A 24,696-nucleotide genomic window follows, 5' to 3' on the forward strand; every position below is an offset into this window, starting at 1 on the left:
AGGCACGGAACCGGCCGGCGGGTAACGGGCCAGTGGCAGGAAAGACCTGCACCTTCCTCCTCAACCGGAGCGGGAGCCCCTAGGGGGCACTGCACCTAGAGGCCGTGACGTTGGGAGGGCGGGAGCCTGCGGGACGCGGGGCTGGTCCTTCCAGTGGCCCGGTCCTCTAGGGCAGGCTCTCTGGCACTCAGTCCTGCTAGAAATCTGGCTAGAGGAAGGTGTGGCATCAGGGAGGGCTGTGGGCCCATTCCAGAGATAGTACCTGCTCCCTGTGCCTAGGATGCTGATAACTCCCTGCCCTCAGGTGGGAGTTTGCTTCCTGGAAGGCCACTTGGCTGAGCCTCTAGTTTAGATACCAGGGCATGGTTTACTAGGCTGGCGGTGTCCTAACAGTGGAGGATGTGTGGGGCTTGGGGTCCCAAAGCTGACCTGTAGCCTTGGGCAAGTTAACCCCTGTGAACCTGAGCTGTGTCCACAGTTAAAACAAGATATTGATGCTTTGTTTATAATTTTATCAGGATTATAATTCCCAAGTAAAGTGGGAATAAAACCAGTGCAAATTACAAACAGTAGCTACCACTGTACAAAGCGCTGGAGTGACATCTCACTTAATTCTGATAAATGTACAGATCTTTCTGGAGCCATGATGGGGTTACCTCCTGATAAACTGGTCCTAAATGGAAACTCGGTGAATTGAAAATTCATCGATTACACCTAACCTACTGAACGTCACACGGTAGCCTAGCCTCCCTTAACCATGCTCAGAACACTGACTGTAGCGTGTAGTTTGGCAAAATCATCTAACACAAAGCCTATTTTATAATAAAGTGTTGAATAGCGCATGTAATTTATTGACTACTGTACTGAAAGTGGAAAAAAGGGCTAGGGATTGATTGTCAGTGTATGGGTTGTTTACACTTGTGACCACGTGTCTGACGGGAGCCTCCTGTGACTGCCCCTACCCAGAATCAGGAGACTATCCTGCTGTTGTAAATCAGTAGCCCAGGAGAAGATCAAAATCCCAAATTTGAAGTCTGGTTTCCACTGGATGCTTATTGCTTTTGTACCATCCTCAAATTTAAAAAAATCGTAAGTCGAACGGTGGTTAAGTTAGGGACCATGTGTAATGCGTTGAGTATTGGCCTGATTGACAACTTGGGGGAAGAGGGTCCAGAGGGGTCATTTGGTTCATTGACAGCACTGGAGGTTTGCCTGACCCCAATGATATGTTCTTAATCTTATAATATTGTCTGCGTTTTTTATTGTAGGATGATTGCCTCATTTGGCACATTACGACTTTGTAGGGTACAGGAATACCTAACATTGCCACAGCCCTGTGATTTAGGTATCCCCACCATTTGACAAGGAGGAAACAAGATCACAGAAGTTGCACCTTGCACAAGCATATAAATATTACAAGGGAAACTTGGGTGGTCCATTCACTTACTACCAGTGGTGATCTTGGACAAGTCATAAAACTCTTGGAGGCTCGTCTCATTATAAATTGGTGACCCCCCCCAAAAAATAAAATAAATAAATAAATAAAAATAAATTGGTGACCCATTCATTTAGCATTCATTGGACACTACTGAACATGGACCACTGGTCACTAAGATGAAAATTACCTTGTCCATAATGAGTGTATGGGAAATCTGCGTCTTCCTCTTAATGTTGCTGTGAATCTAAAACTGCTCTAAAAATAGTCTTAAAAAAAAACCCAAAAACCAAAAACAGCCTCTGCCCTAAAGAAGTTCTAACAGTAACTCTGCCACAGTGGTGACAATTAGCTTTTCCACCTAATGAGTGCTCATAATAGTGATACTTAAAACCACAGTGGCGGGATGCCCGCGTGGCTTGGTCGGTTAAGCGTCCGACTTCGGCTCAGGTCATGATCTCAAGACTAGTAAGTTGCAGCTCCACATCGGGCTCTGTGCTGACAGCTCAGAGCCCGGAGCCTGCTTCAGGTTCTGTGTCTCCCTCTCTCTCTCCCCCTCCCCCAGTCGTGCTCTGTCTCTCAAAAATAAACAAACATTAAAAAAAAAAAATCACAGTGGAGACCACATATGGTATGATCCCGATTATAGGAAATGTCCAGAATAGGCAAATCTGTAGAGACAGAAAATATATTAGTGGTTGCTTACAGCTAGGGGTAGGGGAAATGGGGAGTTGACAGCTAATGGGTGCAGGCGATGAAAACGTTCTAAAATTAATTGTGATGGTTGCACAAATCTGTGAATATGCTGAAAATCATTGAATTGTACCCTTGAAATGGGTGAATGGTATGGTTATGTGAGTTCCATGTCAATAAAGCTGTTACCAAAATAAAATACATGAATAAATAAATAACTAAATAAATAAGTAAAAGGCTTTTGGGATAAGGTGGTGGGGTCCTGGGGTCTAACTGTTCTGGAGGAGAATCCAAAAAAACACCAAGGGATCTGATGCTTGAGCCGAGTGGCCTTTAAGAAATACGTATACTGGGGCGCCTGGGTGGCGCAGTCGGTTAAGCGTCCGACTTCAGCCAGGTCACGATCTCGCGGTCCGTGAGTTCGAGCCCCGCGTCGGGCTCTGGGCTGATGGCTCGGAGCCTGGAGCCTGCTTCCGATTCTGTGACTCCCTCTCTCTCTGCCCCTTCCCCCCTTCATGCTCTGTCTCTCTCTGTCCCAAAAATAAATAAACGTTGAAAAAAAATTAAAAAAAAATATTCTAAGAAATACGTATACTATTTATAATCTACAGAAAAGCATAAGATAAAAAATAAAATCACTCTAACACTGTCACCAAAACATCACTATTAATTTTGATCTCTTTATTTGAAATTATTTGATAAAGTTACAGACATACGGTGAATCTATATGTGTGTGTGTGTGTGTGTGTGTGTGTGTGTGTCTTCTTCACTTACTATATATCTGATTTAATGAAATTGGAAAGGAGAGCATTTGAAATCATGGCTTTTCATGGTTTTATATTATAACATAGCCTATTTTATGGGTAAACCATAATTTATTTTCTCTCTCCCTGTTGTTGGCTGTATTGTTTCTAATTTTAGATGTGACAATACTGTTGTGAATATGCTTTCATTCATTTGTCAATAGCTCTGTACTGAGACCCTTCTGTGTGCTGGGGGAGGAATGGGAAGACGATTGATCAGGGGGCCACTGACCCCTCAGTCATCCTTTGCTGAAGCAGTTCTCAGAAGACTCATAACTAGTAACCATGTTAACTGAAAAACAGGGCAGAGAGCTGGAGGATAAACAGCACAACGTCCTCACATAAAGAAGCAACCCTCCCGATCATACTGAATTTCAAGGAGGTTATGGCATTTTTATGAATTCCAGGGCTCCGCATGGCACAGTGGGTTCCAGAGACTTCCCAACGTTTAATTAGACACCCTGTACGGATGGAAAATTTGAAGAGAAAAGATTAAGTTAAAGACTTCATACCTAAGCCAGCCTAATGAGAAGTCACAAAACTAACTTGTTACTGGCATTGAAATGACTCAGACATCGAAATGACCCTGACATTGAAATGACTCAGACTATGGAGACTATGTAGACTGTACTACAAAGCCATTTTGGAGAACGCACTTAGGAGACGGTTCTCAGCCATCACCAGAAGCCTATGGCGATCCACACCTCTAAGGTGATCCCCTACATCGTTAGATGACACATTCAAGTATAATAATGTTCTGTACCTAGAGACACGTTGCTTCTTTTTCGACTGAACTAATGTCATACACTCTAATCTTAAACAAGTGTAGGTGAAAATGAGGTCCTATTTTTAATATTAAAGTAATAATATATTTTTTGGATCAGAGAACTAGGAGTTATAATAAATGCTACTAAAGTAGTTAAGGGGCGCCTGGGTGGCTCAGTCGGTTGAGCGTCCGACTTCGGCTCAGGTCATGATCTCACGGTCCGTGAGTTCGAGCCCCGCGTCTGGCTCTGTGCGGACAGCTCGGAGCCTGGAGCCTGCTTCGGATTCTGTGTCTCCCTCTCTCTGCCCCTCCCCCATTCATTCTCTCTCTCTCCCTCCCTCCCTCTCTCTCTCTCTCTCTCTCTCTCTCTCTCTCTCTCTGTCAAAAATAAATAAACTTTAAAAATAAATAAATAAAGTAGTTAAATCTCCCATTCTACTTTGGCTGTGAAATAGTGGCACAAGGAGTGGAACGTTATGTATGTGGCATATAAGACCATTTAACAGCACGTGATTGCTTGCTGATAGTTGATGCTTAACTAAGGTCTATTAGGATTGTGCCCTTAATATGCAGTTTTTAAAATTACTTTATTTTTTTTTTATTAAAAAAAATTTTTTTTCAACGTTTATTTATTTTTGGGACAGAGAGAGACAGAGCATGAACAGGGGAGGGGCAGAGAGAGAGGGAGACACAGAATTGGAAACAGGCTCCAGGCTCCGAGCCATCAGCCCAGAGCCTGACGCGGGGCTCGAACTAACGGACCGCGAGATCGTGACCTGGCTGAAGTCGGACGCTTAACCGACTGCGCCACCCAGGCGCCCCAAAAGCCCTTCTTCTAAGAAGAAAGGGCTCCATTATGCTGAAGGCTTTAAAAATCCACTCACTGATGTTTTTCCCCTAGTGCATGGGGATCATTCCGGTGCACGTTGAGATAACATTCAGACGTAAGTCAAAGACAGTTCATTTTCCGTATGGGAAATGTGTTTCTGAAAGTAAAATATTTTTAGATATTTATACATATGTACAGTGAGAGAGCATTTGCTTTATAGCTGGCTCTGTGCTAGGCAGGTAGTTAAGGGGTCAACTGTGAACAAAACAGACACAGCTCGGGTGTCATTGAGATTACTGTGCACGACTATATGCTAGAACACATGCATGCGGGAAAAGAAAGCCGTATGATAGTTCGGAGTGTTCTATGAGTACGACAGAGAGGCACCTTCCTAGACGTGGAGAGTCACAGAAAGCTTCCCGAAGGAGATGGCACTTGAAGGCAATACTTAAAGATGGCTTAGGAGTCAAGCTAAGAGAAGAACGGTGTGCTGGCAATGAGTATTCTAAGTTGAAGGAACTGCGTGAACCACAGTCTAGAGTGAGAGAGAGTGCTGACTTCACCTCCTGAATAGGAGGTGTTGGGGTTGCAGGAGAATGAACAGCCCCGCCCCCATCCTGCCTTTAAGAGAGCCTTTGGAAGAACAGCGTCCTCAAGAAAGAGCTATGTTCAGTTTAAAAAAAAAGCAATGAATTAGCTTTCTTAATTTGAAAGAGGATGGACCTTATGCATGGAATGGAAGCAGACAAGGAAAAGATATGGGAAGAGGTGGTTTGGGAAAGAGCAAGACAGGGATGTGGGCAAGGAAAGGTGGTGCGAGGGGCACATGTCCTGGGACATGGCCCGGATACCAGGGGAATGGAGCACGGTGGTTACAGTGGTCCAGATGCCAAAGACACTGACCCATAAATACCAGAAAGGTTAACAGTGTAGGGAGGGCACTTGGACTTTTCAAGGATCACAACAGATTGCACTTCCATGGGAATTCTAACTTTGGATGGACGAGAAGACTTTGGTCTCTCAGGAGGGACTACCTGAATCTTGAATGATTTGCTTGGGCCTCGAGAGAAGCTCTGGATCGGACGCAGTTTATCCAAAGCTCCGGAGATGTGAGGAGGGGTGCACAACGACACCGACCTGCAAAATCCACATCATTACCAACGAGCTCGGCATGTGAGGCCAGGCTTGGGGATCTTTGATACATACGTCTTTACTGCAGCTGATGCTTTTCTTCGACTACGTTCCTAGATGTATAATTACTGGGTCAAAGATGACCCTTTGATATTATTGATCCCTATTCCATATTACCAAATTCATTTCTGAAAAATGTATACCAACTTACATTCTCATGTAGTTGGGAGTAACCCTTTTCCTCTATCCTTAACAGTATCGGATAATTAAAAAAAAAAATTTTTTTTTTTTTGTATGTCACAGAATTGTATCGTTGTTTTGAGGCAACTTTCCACGTATCTATTTTATTCTGCATTTCTTCCTGCATTGTGTTAACCTTATTCCAGGCTGTCACGGCAAGGACATTTGTATAGCAAACAGCCTTTGGAAGACACAGTATCTCCCTCTGGGGCAGAAAGCAGATACGTTTGTTGTCCAGAGAGCAAGGAAAATAACTCCCTCCAGGCGCAAAGATGGGGCAGGTTTGCTAGTAGCCCCCCCCCCCTTTTTTTTTAACGTTTATTTATTATTTTTGGGACAGAGAGAGACAGAGCATGAACGGGGGAGGGGCAGAGAGAGAGGGAGACACAGAATCGGAAACAGGCTCCAGGCTCCGAGCCATCAGCCCAGAGCCTGACGCGGGGCTCGAACTCACGGACCGCGAGATCGTGACCTGGCTGAAGTCGGACGCTTAACCGACTGCGCCACCCAGGCGCCCCGCTAGTAGCCCTTTAAGACTGCAGGTTCCTAAGTTCAGGATTCCCCAGCCTTGAAATAAACCCACGGCACGTGCAGTATGCACTTGAGCTACTCTGCATCGCCCCCATGCATCTGGAGGAGCAAGGGGAGCCAATGCACACGTGAAGCTCATACCTGCTGTGCCAGGAGTAATAATGTCCATTTGTCTCTGATAGAGGAGTTTCGTGGCTTCTGCCAGCATCCATGAAACCGATGCAGGCTAACTTCTAGCCGGCAGGCTGAGTAATATTCCAGCTTCTGCACAGTTCTGGACAGTAATTTTTGAGCTGAGTGTTGACCATGCAGGCTTTCTCCTGGGTGGTAGGGGAAGGGCAATGTAGGCAAAGGGAGCGGCTCCTATGAAGGCAGAGGCAGATTTTGGAGGGCTTGGTAGATAGACTATTTGGTTCTGTTTGTGTTTAGAAATGTAAGGCTGGCTAAGATCAGGAGGACAGAGGTGAACAAGCCTGGAAGTGACAATGACAGTGGCAAGAAGTGACTGAAGACAGTGGCAAGACAGCCAGCTGGGAAGCTGTTGTAGAAAGCCAAGAACAAAGGGCACAAAAGCACCCGAGGAGTTTCAGAGGAAAAAAGGGTACCAGATTGGAAGTGACAACTCGGGGGGGGGGGGATGTCTTGGGAGAGGGGTGGAATCTGTTTGCTCTCAGGAGGGAAGTCTAAGCTAGAAATGGTGTTTTAGGAAAGAGTATAAACCGTAGTTGTCGCCTTCGGGGAGCTAATAAAATTAGAGAGTGGGATGGAGAACATTTGCTCTCACAAAACTGAGGCTTATCGAGGCCAGGCAGATGACAGGTGCTAGTGACGTGGACCAGGTGCAAAAGTTCCCCCCAAAGAGGCAAAAGGTAGAGCAGACCTTCTATGACCTGCTTTGCGGTAAGAGCCTATACCTTCTATCGAAAACACCTGCATGCGAGTGCCCCATGGTTACTGGAAATTTGCTGATGAAGTCTACAATGGAGAACAGAGGAACATTAAAGTCAGTCACCCCCTTTTAGGGTGATTTTTGCCCTTAGGTTCCCTCAGAGCCCAGAGTTCGGGCCCAAACAAGCCAGATGATGGCGGGGATGATGGTGATGATTTTAAGAAGCTGGGAAGTGGGATTTTTGTGGTGAAACTTTTGGAGGGCGTACAAGCCCGGTTCAGCATCTGGGCCAAGGTCTTGTTGTGATGGTAACATGAGGACCACGCGGAGAGCCACACATACGTTGCCTTTCCAACAATAGGGCCTTTGGAGCTTGTATTTGCCCCACAGAGCAGATGATGTGCTCACTATCCAAGCTCTGTTCTTTTACGGTCAGCTGAATAAACAAGGTTTTAGAACTAACGAAGTAGACCAGCTTGCTTCCCCCACCCCCTGGTGTGAGGAGGCATCCGCTGTCTAAGCCATTGTCAGGAAACTCAAGCTTTGTTGTTTTTCATAGATAAAGTGGATTTCGTTCACCGCCTTTGTGAAGCAGACAGGTTTGTCCTCACCTGACTTCAACCCCCCAACTACACGCTAAGTTGCTCTGTGCTCTCCAAACATACCTGAAGCCAGTTACTGGGAAAGGCGTTTTGTCTAAATGGAATTTCGGAGAGGGGTCTGATCATCTGACTCTCACGTGGCCGTGGAGCTTCTCAGCTCAGTCTCACTCGAGAGTAAATTTCCTTGGAATTCTATCAGCCAAGTGATGGAAAAAGGGCCTTGAGGCTTTTCTCTGACCTCCCCCGCCCCCGACAGTAACTACAAGTCAAGATGTTGGATTTCTGAGGGTGCCTGCTGTGAATTTTAAAAAGCAGCTGAAATCATTGTTGTTCTTCCTCCTTTGTGTCTCTGACTTGCATGTTTTTCTCGTGTTTTGGGCTCAAACAAGTTTTTTTTTTTTAATTTTTTAACGTTTATTTATTATTGAGAGACAGAGAGAGACAAAGCATGAACAGGGGAGGGGCAGAGAGAGAGGGAGACACAGAATCCGAAGCAGGCTCCAGGCTCTGAGCTGTCGGCACAGAGCCCGACGTGGGGCTCGAACTCGCGAACTGCGAGATCATGACCTGAGCCGAAGTCGGACGCCCAACCGCCTGAGCCACCCAGACGCCCCTATAATGCATTTGAGATTAATGCCAGTTGTTGCCTGTATCAATACCCAATTGCTTCTTATTGCTTAATATTATTCCAGTATGTGAATATACCATATTTTGTTTACTTATTCCTTGTTTTTTAAAAATTTTAAAAAATATTTATTTATTTCTGAGAGACAGAGAGAGACAGAGCATGAGCAGGGGAGGGGCAGAGAGAGAGGGAGACACAGAATCTGAAGCAGGCTCCAGGCTCCGAGCTGGCAGCACAGAGCCTGACGCGGGACTTGAACTCACGAACCATGAGATCGTGACCTGTGTCGAAGTCAGACGCGCAAGTTTTTGACCCCATCTATTCAATCATTAAATATTTATGGAACACCTGCGAATTGTCAGGCACTGTACAGAGCTGGTGAAAACATCCATCCCAAGGGGTGCAATGAGTCACATGCTAAATTTTAGCATATTCTTCCAGGGGCGCCTCAGTGGCGCCATCGGGTTAAGCATCTGACTCTTGATTTTGATGCAGGTCATGTCATGGTTAGTGAGTTTGAGTCCCTCGTCGGGCTCTGCCCTGACAATGTAGAGCCTGCCTGGGATCCTCTCTCTCCCTTGCTGTCTACTCCTCCCACATGCGCATCGTCTCTCTTAAAAATAAGGAAATAAACATTTTTTTAAAAAGAATATTCTTTCAAAAAGAAGCTTCCAAGAAGAAACATCTCCTATAAAAGAGTTGTTTTCAAATATGCTACACACATGCCGAATGTTCATTTATGATTATATGGACTGATTGTGCAATAATATTTTGCACTCAGTAACCTTTTCAACGCAGCGTAATTCCATATTGTCTTGGTATTACACGCTCTAAATCACTTGTAAGGAAAGAAAAATATGAGAAGCTAAATGTGAGAGAATGTTTATGTTTCCATACTTTTTTTTTTTTTTTAATTTTTTTTTCAACGTTTATTTATTTTTGGGACAGAGAGAGACAGAGCATGAACGGGGGAGGGGCAGAGAGAGAGGGAGACACAGAATCGGAAACAGGCTCCAGGCTCTGAGCCGTCAGCCCAGAGCCCGACGCGGGGCTCGAACTCACGGACCGCGAGATCGTGACCTGGCTGAAGTCGGACGCTTAACCGACTGCGCCCCCCAGGCGCCCCCCATACTTTTTTTTTTAAACAAACAAAAACATTAAAAAAGCATGCTTAAGAAAGCGCCATATCTTATCCATAGGACACGGTTTAAGTTAAAGACATGTAAACTTGCAAAAGGGTTGAAGCTGTTTCTTTTATTCCAATCCCTTAGCACTGCCTAGAGAGAGGAAATTATATAATGTAGAGGATGGGAGAGTTCTTAAAGTATTAACATTTGCTCCTCAGAACAGAGATTAAAAAAACGGTTTTTGGATTTTTTTTTGAACAAAAGAAAATAAATGTTAATATTCATGTTTACCAGCTGTGTTTCTAGTTCATCGCAAGCCTGATATTTAAGATTGTTCTTCCTTTCCCCTAAGGATTTAATTTATGTATGTAATTTACACAGGGAGTGGTCTTTCTACCATCATTTGCTTCTTGAAACTGAACTTTCGTGACTGTTAGAAAACCCCATCTACTTCCAGACTCGATGCAGAGGAATAAGCTACAAACCTCATAGATCCTCTAAAAAGAGGAAAAAAAAAAAAAAACCTCATAAATCCTCAGTGTGAAGTTTAGAAATTCCCCACTTTAAAACACTCTAAAGAAAATTTCAAAAGTTATTCTCCTCTGTATAAAGAAACTTAGGCAACATGTATTTTCATTAGGCCAGAGTAGGGTTTATGCTTATATTGGGAACTAGAATTGCTTTCAAAATGGTCTATGTTTACCAATTTATATTAACATGCTTCTGTTCTCTGTAAACTTTTGTCTATCAAAAAAAAGGCAAGTTATACCCCCCAAAAACCCTTAATTTGTGCCCCCAAAGTTTTACATTAATTTTTGATTCAATAATGAAATAGTTAAAAAAATATCTTGTTACTACAAAGTAAAAAAAAAAAAAAATCTTTTGATTTCATCTAAATCACCCACCTGTCAAGGAAACACATACCATCCCAGACACTAAATTCAATATTTTAAAAGTAATCCTGGGGCGCCTGGGTGGCTCAGTCGGTTATGCGTCCGACTTCGGCTCAGGTCATGATCTCGCGGTCCGTGAGTTCGAGCCCCGCGTCGGGCTCTGTGTTGACAGCTCAGAGCCTGGAGCCTGTTTCAGATTCTGTGTCTCCCTCGCAGTCTCTGTCCCTACCCCTCTTGCACTCTGTGTGTGTCTCTCTCTCTCTCAACAGTAAATAAACATGAAAAAAATAATAAAAGTAACCCAAAGATACAGAAAATGTCCTGTCACTGAAACATGGCATATCGTCATTAACCGTGACCCATTTTCTGCATGGCTCATAAAGGCAAGACAAAAAAAGTATTACAACTAAACGTTGTTTGGAAAAATCTTGACCTTTCTCGAATAAACACACTATTCCACACTATAATTTACCTTGTACTTTACAAACTTTATTAAATAATGAGCATTACTAACTTTATCTTATATACAATATTTAAACTATGTTTTCCTAGATGCATTGTTTTTTTTTTTTTTTTTGCACAAAGACTAGGTAAAAAGTGAACTTAAAAAAAACCAAACAAACCTGAACGTTCAGTACAGAGACCCAGTAAGAACTTGACATAATTTTAAGTACATATAACTTTCCCCCCAATTATGTACAATCCTACCCCACCTCCAAAAGAAACTATTTTAAACGGAAGCATTTAATTGGTAACTTTGAGGAAAAACAGGAACATGATTATATATACACACAGCTCTCAAAATCTGCATCCTGGCTGACAGAAGACATCTAAAAGGTAAAGGTTTATCCTAGAACCTAAAGACAATGACACAGACATTTTATACAGCACGACATCCACCTCGGTGCAGCCAGGTGACATGGAAGCCATGCAACGAGAACACTGGTGTGAAGGGTTCATAATTTCTGAGAGTAAGACACCGCAGTAATATGGACAATATTGACAATTGGGGGTCATACACACTAAACAGCAAAAATAGGAAACTGCATTCTAGGACAAGAAGAATCAGATAACTTTGTTTTGCAAGCGCACTAACAAGCTCCTCTGGCAAGTCTGAGAACGTGCTTCCTTGCAGGGCTTGTCTTTTCTGACACTGCTTAGTCCTGAAAACTCCTATCAAGTATAAAGAAAGGCAGTGAAAGAAGGAATGTCTCCAGAACCATGCTATCCAACAGGGACTTTGTTTGACAAGCTCTAAGAAGAAAGAATAGAGAGAAGGAAGAAACTTGGGTTCTTTTCTGTTATTTCAAAGGAAAAATGAAGGTCTTTAGGTAGGTACCTGCTTGTAAAATAAGGATGGTCACGTCTGATGTTTCGTGGTTAAGAAAACGAGGCACAGGACTCAAGAAGAGGAAAAGAATTATGGGGAGAGGTGACCGATGGAAATCAGTATCGTTGCTTACCTTCGGATAAAAGGCCCACACCCCCTTTCCTACACATATAGTTTTCAAAATAAAAAACCGAGCAGGTGGGGAAGGGATCACAGAACGTAAAACTGCTTAAAGGGAGCCTTAAAAGGCCACAGTTTAAGAACACACTCTTCTTGCATTGACCGGAATCTTCAATAAAATACAACATTGTTATAAAGGACCCATAGATCTGCCTTCGCTTCTCTCTTGTGCTTCTTCGGTTTTGTTTTTTACTCTCAAGGTCTGGTTTTTGCAGTTTCCTTCCATGAAGTGGTATGTTGGTCCGCGATATCACAGTGAGCGGCTACTCGAAGACCATAATGACGATGAAAAGAGGTTTTTAGTCACAGCTTAGCAGCCAAAGATTCTTTGCTCTCAAACAACGAAAAGAGGCCCTCGCATTATGCTTAGTTTAAAAAACACATTTCATCGCGGTCAACGAAATCCTCAAGGCTGGGATGAGGTCATTTGGTTGAAGACGAAACTCAGGAAAGTACAAAGGAAAAACTGCTGTGCAAAGGGTGACGCTAACGTGTGTTGCTGTATTTTAGCTCCTGGCTTGCTTTGTGTTGAGTAGAGATACGCACAAAGAAATAGCATGCAGGGTTCTATTTCCGCCCCCTCTTTAACTGTAATATGAGGAGATAACCATCTTTTCTATTTTCTTGCTTGTAGTTTTCTTTAAGCACTCGAGGAAAGCATTCCTTTTACTCCAGCCATCAAAAATAAACATAAGAGCGAGCACATCCTCCAGACCTCGTCCAGGAATAGAGGTAAGGATTTTTGCTTATACAAAATTGGTCTTGCTACCTTCTGGTGCACAATAGGTACCCAATTTTCACACTAGCGTGACCCTGATAGAGAAATCACTGATACAGAGTGAGACGGGCACTGGAGATTCATCCTCCAATGAGCGATCTCTAGCTTAAGTTTTGCTAGGGTCTCGTCGCAAGTGAAACCCAAATGCCCGATGTGATTCACGTAATCCTTTAAACGGCTTTCGTTTACCTTCTTTCGCAAACATGCGGAAAAGCCTCCTTGCTGCCTTTGGGTCCTAGAATAAAACTATTTGTGGCTTCTGGATAACAGGAGAGGATTATGGCATTTCTTAAAGTCTGGACACTATTGTCAGGATATGGGAGAAACTTTCATGGCCATCAGGTTAAAAAAAAAAAAAAAAGCCTAAAAATTTTCAAGTAAGATTGACTTACAGGAGACACGACACAGCATCAGAGAAGACACTGGCTATACAGTACGATTCCGGCTGGCTTGTCAGCCGTTTCCAAAAGTTGTGCTGGAAAAGAAAGTATGGTTTACACTTCTGGTTATTACAAAATCGTTTTTAATCTGGTACATATAAAACACCTCTCAGTATCTGTAATCTGTGAGCATCACACGACATTGGTTTGCGCAGCTTCTACTAAGAAACTTAGGCAAAGCTGCTGGAACTAAGACATTGAAATTTTTCCCTCAGCGACTGGACGATATTTTGCTGATTGGGAGATGGCCCCCTCCAAAGATAGTCATTCAGTTTGTCCGAATCGTCGTAGGACGTCAGGTATGGTGAAATCCCAAGTGGGTCGCCCATTGGCTTTTGGGGAGAGCACGGACTGTTCACAGGGTAAGACGTGTTGTTGCTACGGGTCTTCTCAGTAAAGTCAGCATCCGTCATCTGTGGGTCAGCTTTCTTCCTACGACCGTGAGATAGCTCTAACTCTGACTCATCTTCTTCTGACTTTATTTCCACATAGTCGTCTTCGTCTCCTTCAGTCTCCTTGAAATTGGAAAAATAGTTCTGTGTAGCTATTTGAGCACTTAAGGGCAAATTTCTATTGACGACCAGAACCTTCTGTGAGTCTCGGAGCGTGAGATCGGAGCGTTTTTCAGTGCCCTGTTGACACGAGTCAGCCATACCTGCCAGCAAATCCTGGTGGCTCTCACACCTTGAACTTTTGTGCAAAGACAGCGGCTGTTTCTTTCCCACTTCTCCAGGGTAGTTGATGGAGTCCACGGACTTGTTTATCAAGATTGAGGAAGATGACTGGGACCTATTGTAAGGCTGAGATTTAGCACTGATTCCTTTCCGACCCAAAGAGTTGTAAAGGTGGCCCTGGTAAGAGTTCTCTTTGTTGGGCTGACTGACTATCACACTGTGTCTCTGGAAGGAGCCCAGCAGAGGGTCGGAGGTTTGAAGAGAAGGCACAGAGCAAGCTGTGGACAACTGTCTTGGAATGTTTTTTGTGTTGATCTCTAAAGTGGGATGTTTCGACTTCAAGTCTTGCTCTGGCTGGGGACAGAAGTGCACTAACTCTCCATTACTATAGGTTGAATGCAAAAGCCAATCCTCGCTGCCATGTTGGGACCGGGGAGCTGATGCAGACGTGGGGTTGGAGGGTTCTCGAGGGCTGGCCCAGCCGTCCTTCTGGGTCTTAAAGGGGGTCTCTCTGAATACAATCTGGTCGTACAATTGGGAATACTCGGCAATCCTGGCACCTGGAAGGCAAATGTGAAACAATAAACATACATAGGGTTATGTCCACATGCAAAGATTAAAAAAAAAAAAAATATATATATATATATATATAACATGCTAACAAACATATTTAAAAATTTTAAATAGGCAGGACTTTTAAGTGTGAGGATGAGTCATCACTGAGTACTAAGCAACGCGAGCTAATAATCCATAGTTTCATAAAAAATAAAAATGTCAGGGGCGCCTGGGTGGCGCAGTCGGTTAAGCGTCCGACTTCAGCCAGGTCACGATCTCGCGGTCCGTGAGTTCGAGCCCTGCGTCAGGCTCTGGGCTGATGGCTCGGAGCCTGGAGCCTGTTTCCGATTCTGTGTCTCCCTCTCTCTCTGCCCCTCCCTCGTTCATGCTCTGTCTCTCTCTGTCCCAAAAATAAATAAACGTTGAAAAAAAAAATTAAAAAAAAATAAAATAAAATAAAAATGTCACCAAAAATGTCACCTAAAGGTTCATTTAATTTGATATCATTCTGGGTGAGTTTACTTCAGGTCTGCAATGTTCACTATCTATCATGGAAATTTCTGGTGTTCTTTACAAGCATGAAATGGTGTCAGTGCTAAAAAACGGGCATCATAAAAACAAGAAGGTCAGCACTTAAACCCCGGTCAATGAAAAATAACACAAGTGTCGTTAAAAGGAATATGACACAATCCACTAGTGGCTACCCCTGGCTTCTCACTAGTCTTGATTGGTCCCAGACAATGACTCCTAGAAGCGGCCGCTCCTGGTGGCTGTTCCTGTACTTCCTGTTTCCAGGTGGCTGTCCACTGCCACTGTCTGGGAAACCAGTGTCTGCAGGAGGTCCTCCCTTCCAGTATTTCAAAACCATGTGTATTGACCGACCCACATCTCCCTTCCCATCCCCAAGAAGCTGGGCATTGAAGTCTATGCTTCCGAGATATTGAGAATGAACCATCTGTGCATAGGATCGATAGTGTAACATTCTCTAGTATTTGGCCAGAACAGGATTTGACTGTTACTTCCACAAAAGCTATTGCCACGTTAAATTAAGCTGTGAGGCCATTCTCCTCTCTGTTCCACTTCTGAGTACAGATATTTCTAAAGATGTTAACAGAATCAAGACACGGATACAATATTCTCTCGGACCAGGAATGTTTTAAGAGACTGAGCCAAGAGAATGTCAATTTCAAGAGCTACCCACCCCTCCATCATCCCAATCCAGGTATCCACATGACCACCCTAGGATCAAAAAATTCCATGCATCCTATAAATTACCCAGAACACATCTACATAGTCTTTATGAAAGGGATCTATCCCATATGAGATGGCCAGCAAGTGACATTACATTTTCTTCTTCTTTAAGCTTTTGATATTTTTAGTAGCCTATTGTTAGCAAATTATCCCTTGAATTTAAATAAAATGTTTAGTTGAGTTTCTGCCATTTCTTTTGTCTCAATCTTCTATGAGAACAGAAGACAAGTTGCAATTACTCTGTGTGCCTTTAATTGCGAGCTTCTCAAATCGTTCCCTAGTCCTCCACATCAGGGTAAATCGTCTGTTTAACTTTGTACAGACCCTACACTCAGATCCTTTAGGTTTTCAAGTCCAGATTCCTTGGAAGAACAGAGAATATCACTTTAGAATTTCTAGTAACAAAAACATGAGCTATTATTCCTTAAATGGAATACTGACGATTCTCAAAGCCAATCAAATTTGGCAACCCCTTAAGAGATTGTAAGTATTGACTGGGGCGCCTAGGGGGCTCAGCTGGTTGAGCGTCTGACTTCAGCTCAGGTCACGATCTCACGGTTTGTGAGTTCAAGCCCCGCGTCGGGCTCTGGGCTGACAGCTCAGAGCCCGGAGCCTGCTTCAGATTCTGTGTCTCCCTCTCTCTCTCTGCCCCTCCCCAACTCATGCTCGGTCTCACTCTCTCTCTGTCTCTCAAAAATAAACATTCAAACAAAAAAGCACTTTAAGAAAATCTACATGAACCAAGGCGCTCATGTTAGCCGTTCTGAAATCTACAATGTTTCATTAACTATGAAACCCAAACAAAGGCAACTGAACTTTTAGACATAAGTCACTGGTTAGTGAAAGGCAAATGGTTCTGCCCAAACCACTGTCATTTATATTACGGCCCTGCGCCTGATCCTGCAGCTAAGTCAGGAAGGCTCTGAACTTTTACAAGATACCAATAAGGTGACAATTTTGGGGAAAGCAATGAGAGCTAATTAAAACATTTGGTTAAACTATTTCAGTACCAAAGTTTAACCATAAAGTTGTGTATGAACATGGTAGCCCAGATGATCTGAAACCATCTATTACCCAAAAAATCCACAGTATTTCTCATGCCTCTTTCTTCCTAATCACACTCTCTTCCTCTTCCTTTGCTTTATCAAATCCGATTTACCTCTCAAGACCCTCTATAAGCCCTACCCCTTTCATGAGTCATTTTCTGATCCGTTTGTTTTCACTGAAGCGGTGCATTAGTGTGGACCATAATATTTAGCTGTTGGTTGCACACACGTGCATAGACATGCACACACGCATACGCTCAATCTTGTGTTGCTAATTGTTTTATGTGGTCTAGTTTATCATTCCAGCTGGTCTATGAGCTTTTAGTCTTGGAGAACAATCCTCACAGAGCACCAAGCATAATTTCGGATAGAAATCAGTCTCGGAAACTACTTAATTATTCTGATAATTTTTGGACTGCCACCTTTTATTTGAAGCATTGTGTTAAAAATGGAGGTGCTTAGGGTGCCTGGTTGGCTCAGTCGGTCAAACGTCCGACTTCAGCTCAGGTCATGATCTTGTGTTTTGTGGGTTCGAGCCCTGTGTTGGGCTCTGTGCTGACAGCTCAGGGCCTGGAGCCTGCTTCTGGTTCTGTGTCTCCCTCTCTCTCCGCCCCTCCGCCACTCACATTCTGTCTCTCTCTCAAAAATAAACATTAAAATTTTTTTTAAAAAAAATGAATGTGCTTTTTCTAAGACCATTCCCCAGAGAGTAGAAAGGCAGCCTAGAAAATCAGGGGCATAGCAGAAAAAGAGGGAGCAGGAAAGTAGTCTTTGATCACAATGCTTCCTATAGGCAACTCATAATGCACACAGTTTACCTTTGGATAATAAAAAGTCGACCATTTATAGATTTGCAATAAAAAGTATCTTAAAAGTAGACAATATACTGTGCCTATCTAAGTTGTGGAGGTTTTGTTCTGTTTTGTCTCAGCTTGGCATTCTAAGAGAGTCTATAACTTGCTTGATGGCAATGTGAATAAGAGACTGCTTCCAAAGGAACAGGTGTCATTAAATAGATTTCTTTAGCCAGATGTATATAGGAAATAGCCAGTGCAAGACGACACTTCTAATCTAAAAACCTTAGTATCGGTCAGCTGGTTCAGAGGCCCCCATCATCCTTAGCTCTGGCATTAACAGACTTTATAGAACATGTCTATTATCATTATGTGACGACCCAGGGCTGTCCCTGGTTTACTTCTCTTTTGTTCACTTCAGTGGTGGTGTTCTTAGGATTCCAGATGAAAGCTTGAAGTGATCCTTACCGAGAAAAGTATGAAATATATTGCTTTCAAGACAGACGATTGATGTCAATGTTTCTGATACTGCTTGAGGTGTGGACCAAAGCATAAAATGTTATTTTGCCTTCTCTATGCAAAAAAAATGGAAAATTCCTCAAACCTATATGGAGTCTTCTCCCACGTAAAACATCACACAAAAAGGGAACCCAAAGGTTTCGCGGCCTCAAAGACTATCAGGAGGGAGGTCTGACTGACCGAGAAGGCCGGCATGCTATCATAGGCTCTAAACAGCGGGGGAAACTAGACCTGGTTGGGTGATTTAAAGGCAGGAATCTGACCCGGGGCCTGTAGACCCCCCGCCAGAGAGTTCAATAAAGGTGCTCGAGAGTTTCAGCAGGTGAATAGGGCGTTCCTCCTTCCGTACAACACCGAGAGCAAGCTCCTGGCAAAGTGGCAAGGCCCATACGAAGAAGTCTGGAGAATCGGTCCGTTCGATTATGACGTCCTGTGCCCAGATAAACAAGAGAGAGAAAAGGAGTCATCATGTCAACTGATTGAAAGCCTAGTGGGCACAGGAAGTGGTCTCGATCCACCCGGATGGAAGATTCCTCAGGTCTGAGAGATGGCAGGCCCTAGGGACGTGCTCCTGCCAGACAGCAGGGGAGACCCCGCTCTCAGAAGATGACTTTGGAGCGATCTCCTCCTCTTGGTTGGGGAGAACGTCGGTAGTAGCCCACCATGTCAAGAAAGGACCCAGATGCAAAGCTGAGAAAAGATCCTATGGGATCCCAAGAAGACATCAGTAGGTAAAAGCAAAAAGAGAACAAACCAAAAATAAAAAGAGGCAAAAGAAAACCCCAAAAGGAAAATCTGTCCATACTTAAAAGGTGGGTAAAAAAGAAGATTATTCAAAGTAGTTGTAAGCCCGAATGAAACAGCACTGAAGGACACACTTCTATCAATTTTTGAGTTTTGCACGTTAATAGATGGTCCGTGTTCAAAACAACCTGGCTCAGGCGATTACCACTTTTTAAAGGACAGTCTGCTGGTATAATCTACCATCCTCAGAAACGTTGGAACTAGATTTCTCTTAGCCCAGGTTTGGTCAGTGACTGCACTGCTGTTTACAATGCCATCTCTGTCCCCAAAGAGTCCTTCTGCGGCTGGAACCCACTTTTTTTCCACGTGTAACAACAAACCAGCTTAGCAACGCTAGCGTTGGAAAAGGGATCCAAATCAATTCGAGCATATTCTTGCAAGGAGGAAAAACATAGGCCCGTCTGGTCTCTCACACTCATACAAAATTCACTTTTCACCTTTATTTTATTTAAAAAGAAGAAGAAGGACTCAAGAGAGTCTGCGAAGTCCTTCAGGTAGCAATTCCAGGGCTTAACTGCCCTATTTGTTAGGAAACTTCACTGTGTGATTAGTCCTAGAAAAAGAGGCAAGCTGTTGACAATTCTTAAATACTCCCAAACTTGAAAAAAATCGCTATACGTCCTTGTCATGTAACTTGTGGCTTCATTTTGGATTTGGAGATTCCCTTCTCATTCTCTGGTTTCCACAAAGAGAAGGAAATCAACCTCCAAGAAAGGGGGTGAGTGGCACCAATCTGGCCAGATGAGCCGTGTCACTATCCTGCTAACTACCTGAATGTGCCTCGATACTGAGCCGTCTGGGTTTTACTTTTAATTGGAGAAAGGTCTCCTCTCATTTGATACTGAGGTGGTCCTCTGTCAGAAAAATCTAGGGCAGGGATTCTTAAAATAGGATCAAAAGACCACACTGTTTTAAACTGCAGACTCCTGGGCCTAACCCCAGAAATCTCTCTGGGTCTAGAGGTGAAAAGCTCCTGAGGTGAGAAGCAGCATGCCCTCAGGTTTCTCCTCAATGACAGTCACGTGTCTCATTCACACATGTGTCCTTCCACCAAGATCAGTGTCGAGTTTTGTGTATGTACTTCTTTATGACACAGAGAGAAGTCAAGCCTTTAGCCCCAGTCCTGCCAATATTGTACCTGAGATCCCAGATTTCTGCCCCAGAAAGGAGGCTTGACTGAACTTAAACTTTTTGGAAGCTATGTGAGAATACCAAGTGAGATAGTATTAAATGCATGATAGCAGCTATTTAAAACACACACACACACACACACACACACACACACACACACACACACAAACTGGTAACAGAAATACGTGGAAAACAACTAAGGTATAAAATGTGAATAGCTCTTAAAGAGAGCAGAGAGGACTCCTTTTCCCCTGTTAGGATGAGTGGGCATTTTCTGTTGGGATTCTGGAACAACCCTATTCCATATGCTTCCAAATCTTCAAAGCGTACTTGAGCCACTGCTCATTCCCAGCACACTGATTCACAGGGAAAGGCTTTACGTGATGCCACAAGTTCAACTGATTGCTATTTTTTACACTTCAGAGTGGAGAACAGGGCTTAAAAACATCAAGCCTGCAGTGACAGTGTTAAACCTACAACAAAAGCCTCCGAGACCAAATCTGACTCCAAGAGACTCTGAGCCAAAAGTGGGAAAAGATGAGCAACGGCCTCGCCAGTGTTTGTTAGTAAGCCAGCGGTCTCGATTTGAGAGAATGAACGTCTGAGTGGCAACGTTCTCAAGGTTTAAGGACATTTGGAACCTGGAAGCTGCCCTCACATCCTACTTTCAAGAAGGAAGGAAAGCAGTGTGAAGGAACGTACCGATGGCAGGGCCCCCTTGCTTCTTCTCTTCTAAGATGGCCGCCAGGTCTTTGTGCGTGGACTTCCGTTGCTGGCCGGCCAGTGGCTGCTCCAGCTCTGGGCTTCTCACTTTTAAGAGTTGATTTGCCTTCTTGATCTTCTGACTGTACTGCCTGGCCATCATAAAAACCCTGCTTCTTGTCTTATCTGTGGCATCCATCCCAGGGTCAGGGGTTTCCAAGTCTGTTTGGGACAGACCGCTGTTGGCCAAGTCGTAGGGATTTTCCATGGGAGGTGTTTCACTGGCCAGAGACAGCCGGTTGAGACTCATAAAGGAGTCTTCTTTAGAAATCAGGTCTTCCTCAAACGGGCAGTTGGCCCGGCTAGGTCTGCCGCTGTCTTTCAGCGGCGTGAGGAAAGCGTGGCCCTCCGGGAGTGACAGCGTGGACACGGAACGTGCCGCCTCTCTGCCCAGCTCGGGGGTGCTCTCGGAGTACAGCCTGCCCGGCATGTCCTCTGTGCTGACGGGAAATGCTGCCAGGAGCCGGTCTCTAGCTTTGACTTCATTTTTCTTGATGTAATTTTCCAGGTCATTCCAGATTTCGTCCACTTCTTCAGACAGTTTATCAGATATCGACTTATCGGCTAGGGACAGGTTACAGCTGAAAGAGTTATAGAGCAAACTCAAATAATCATTATCAGAGGGGCCCTGGTGGTAAGGGGCTTCGTCCTCACTGAACTGGAGGCTGTCCTGGGAAACGAAGGGCCTCAGACTGTCGCAGCATGCAAAGTCGGCGTCCAGACCTAAGAAGGTGCTCCTCTTGGGATGCTTCAGGCTGCTGCATTTGAAGTCCAGTGAGGGTGGATCTGGGAGCCCTATGGTGTCATAGATGTTTTCCTCAACCATCTGGAGTTCGTGTGTGCTTTGGTTCGACGCCTGGCGACCAGCTGGCGCTCCGTCCCTCATCGTGTGCAGAGAGGTCTTCTCGTGGTCAGCCTGCCTCTTTGAGAAGGCCAGCTCCGGGGTGCTCTTGGGGCGGACAGAGTCCCTGGCTGTTTTGGGGGGCGTGGGTTCGGCTTCTTCCCGTTTGGCAACCATCAGTTTCAAGTCCTCGTAACTTATGTTGTCATAGACATGGTCTACGTCATCGATAGTCAACTCTACGGATGACCCAAAGGGAGTCATTCCTTCCTGCCCTTCTGTTTTAGGGCCACTCTGCAGTTCCCTTCGGGGGCTATACTGAGAGCCACCACCGTCCCGAATTCTTATTTCGGGGGGACACGTGTTGCTCTCGCCAGCGCTACTGGCCCGCCTGACGACCCGGTGGCCAGAGCCGGTGGCTTCTGTGGATTCAATCTGTCCCATGTGCCAACTGCACGGGCGACTGGAAGTGCCGTCTTCACACAGTCTGGCAGAGTTCAGATCCGAGGAGGAGAAAGAGGGCACAAGCATCTGATAGTCATCTTCACCGTCCTCATTCTCCTGAGGGGACCGACGGCTAGGAAACAAGGCTTGTCTGATCTGGTGGTCCGTCCAGATGTTTCTGATGGCTCCTCCCCCACGAAGCACGCTGATAATGGCAGAAGTGCTCGGCTGACTGTTCCTCTGTGCGGGAGATGGTCCCGGTGAGGTCCGCGGGGGAGACCCTTCCTCTCTGGAGACCTGGGGCAGATAGAGACATATTGACTGAACTGGAGTGCCATAGACGCAGAGTGCCCTGGTTTTACACATTGCCTCTCCCACCGGACTATAATATTCTTAAAGCAAATGATCGGTAAATGTTGATTTTCGCTGAGGGGAAAAGCACGTCAGAGTTTTGCAAAAAGGGGCAGAAAGGACAGGAACTGATATTCACTTAGAAACAGGCCAGGCCATTTGCGGACATTCTCCACAGGTAATGCTCATACTCTGCGGGTTAGATGTGATTGTACCAATCGCACACTAAGGAAACCCAGGCTCTCTCTAGTTGGTAGAAAGGCTGGGATGCAAACCTAGGTCTGACTCCAAATCCCTTACCCCAATGCAGGGAATCGGCAAAACACAGAAAACTCTTAGATGCTTCGAATAATTCCGACGCGCACTTGGCAAATAACGTTATATGCGTGAACGTACATGGGTATCGAGGGCCATGGTATCCGGTTTCTCTCTGAGGCTTGACTCCTAGGAACCCAATTGTGGTTTCTGGTGTACCAGAAGCCTCTCTCAGTAACCTGACAGCACAGCTCGAGGCTTTCTCTGAAATATGCAGACCTGTATGGGGCGCCTGGGTGGCGCAGTCGGTTAAGCGTCCGACTTCAGCCAGGTCACGATCTCGCGGTCCGTGAGTTCGAGCCCCGCGTCGGGCTCTGGGCTGACGGCTCAGAGCCTGGAGCCTGTTTCCGATTCTGTGTCTCCCTCTCTCTCTGCCCCTCCCCCGTTCATGCTCTGTCTCTCTCTGTCCCAAAAATAAATAAACGTTGAAAAAAAAGAAAAATTTGAAATCTGCAGACCTGTCTTGCACCTGACCAGCATTGCCTTGATTTATAAATTCTAGGCAGAGACTCTGTTGCAGGAATGTAACTTAATCCACTTTTGAGCTGCTGAGCTTTTTACTTTCTCTCAAAATATATTTGATTAAGTAATATTTAGATACCTGTTAGGAAGTAAAATATGAGTGACGTTAACAAGGTCTCATAAAAAAACACAATGGGGTCTTTTATCACTTGGAACCTTTCTTGATGGACCTCAATAGTGCAGACAGAGAGTGGATCGGCCTCTGATGCCGTCTGTAGTAGAAGGATCAGCTTCAAAGAGTTGCAAGGGTTAAGACCAGTTCAAACTGATTAGCACCAGGGACGTATTTTCTGACTGAAGCACTATAATAACCAGTTAGAACGGTCCAATGAGCAGGAATTTTTCATCACTTGTCCATGAAACTGGGATACATATTTTCTTGGAATAACCTCTCAGCAATGTGTCTGCCTGCCTGCCTGTCTGTGTATCAGGGAGGGAAGGGAAGTGTAGGGAAGGCAAGAAAAACATTTCATCCCGAATGTTATTTTTCTATTAAAAATTAAAAGCTAAAAAAACCCCACCTCATTAGTCATTTAATCTTGTGCTCACTTTTTTTTCATGTGATCAAACCGTGGACCAATTGAGGACTAGGAACCAATGAATATGCACACGTATGGACACACACACACACACAAATATATATATATATATATATATATATATATATACACACACACACACACACACACACATATATATGATTAATATATATATATGATTATGTAGGATATATATAGGATATAATATACATATATCTATAGATATCTATATATATATAGATATAGATATATATAGGATTATATTTATGGCTCTATTTTCTTTCCTCACCCTTTAATATCTCTCCCTTTTTACCTTACTCAGACTGTACTGGTATCATGTTTATAAAATATGGGCAGCCAGACGCTACATTTTACAAAATAAGAAAAGTTAGTATTAACTAGTAAAATCATGACAAAGCACTTTGAAAGTGTAACAAAAGCATTTTGCGAACAGCCAAGTAATACTTTCTTTTTTTTTAAAAGTTTTTTTTTTTTCAACTTTTATTTATTTTTTTGGGGGACAGAGAGAGACAGAGCATGAATGGGGGAGGGGCAGAGAGAGAGGGAGACACAGATTCGGAAACAGGCTCCAGGCTCTGAGCCATCAGCCCAGAGCCTGACGCGGGGCTCGAACTCACGGACCGCGAGATCGTGACCTGGCTGAAGTCGGACGCTTAACCGACTGCGCCACCCAGGCGCCCCAGTAATACTTTCTTAAAATCTTCCATTCCAGAACGATTCCCAGGCCATTTAGAAAATGAAGAAACCTGCATTTTTAATATCAAAAGATGCTTTTAATAAAACTAATTAGTTGAAACTTTGGACTTTGGAAACTGATATTTTATATCCAATAAAT

At 44.2% G+C, this 24,696-nt stretch overlaps 1 protein-coding gene and 1 long non-coding RNA gene across 7 annotated transcripts in view; one reads left to right on the top strand and one right to left on the bottom strand.

Moving 5' to 3' along the window:
- LOC121013318 (uncharacterized) overlaps positions 1 to 24,696 on the top strand; it is a 32,008-nt gene that overhangs the window by 1,328 nt on the left and 5,984 nt on the right. Inside the window, exon 2 of the long non-coding RNA XR_005782632.1 lies at positions 12,709 to 12,806. This is a non-coding gene — a long non-coding RNA (uncharacterized LOC121013318). The remainder of the gene's footprint in view (positions 1 to 12,708; positions 12,807 to 24,696) is intronic.
- PLEKHG1 (pleckstrin homology and RhoGEF domain containing G1) overlaps positions 11,032 to 24,696 on the bottom strand; it is a 178,744-nt gene continuing 165,079 nt past the window's right edge. For all 6 annotated transcript variants that reach the window (XM_040448902.1, XM_040448897.1, XM_040448898.1 and 3 more), the window contains exons 15-16: positions 20,769 to 22,410; positions 11,032 to 14,526 (exon numbers count right to left, since the gene is read on the bottom strand). In XM_040448902.1, the coding sequence (XP_040304836.1) occupies positions 13,463 to 14,526; positions 20,769 to 22,410 (2,706 nt within the window). In that variant the 3' untranslated portion in view covers positions 11,032 to 13,462. The remainder of the gene's footprint in view (positions 14,527 to 20,768; positions 22,411 to 24,696) is intronic.

This window comes from Herpailurus yagouaroundi, unplaced genomic scaffold, assembly GCF_014898765.1.
Source record: "Herpailurus yagouaroundi ecotype Mexico unplaced genomic scaffold, PumYag 198, whole genome shotgun sequence".
NCBI classification, from domain to species: Eukaryota; Metazoa; Chordata; class Mammalia; order Carnivora; family Felidae; genus Herpailurus; species Herpailurus yagouaroundi.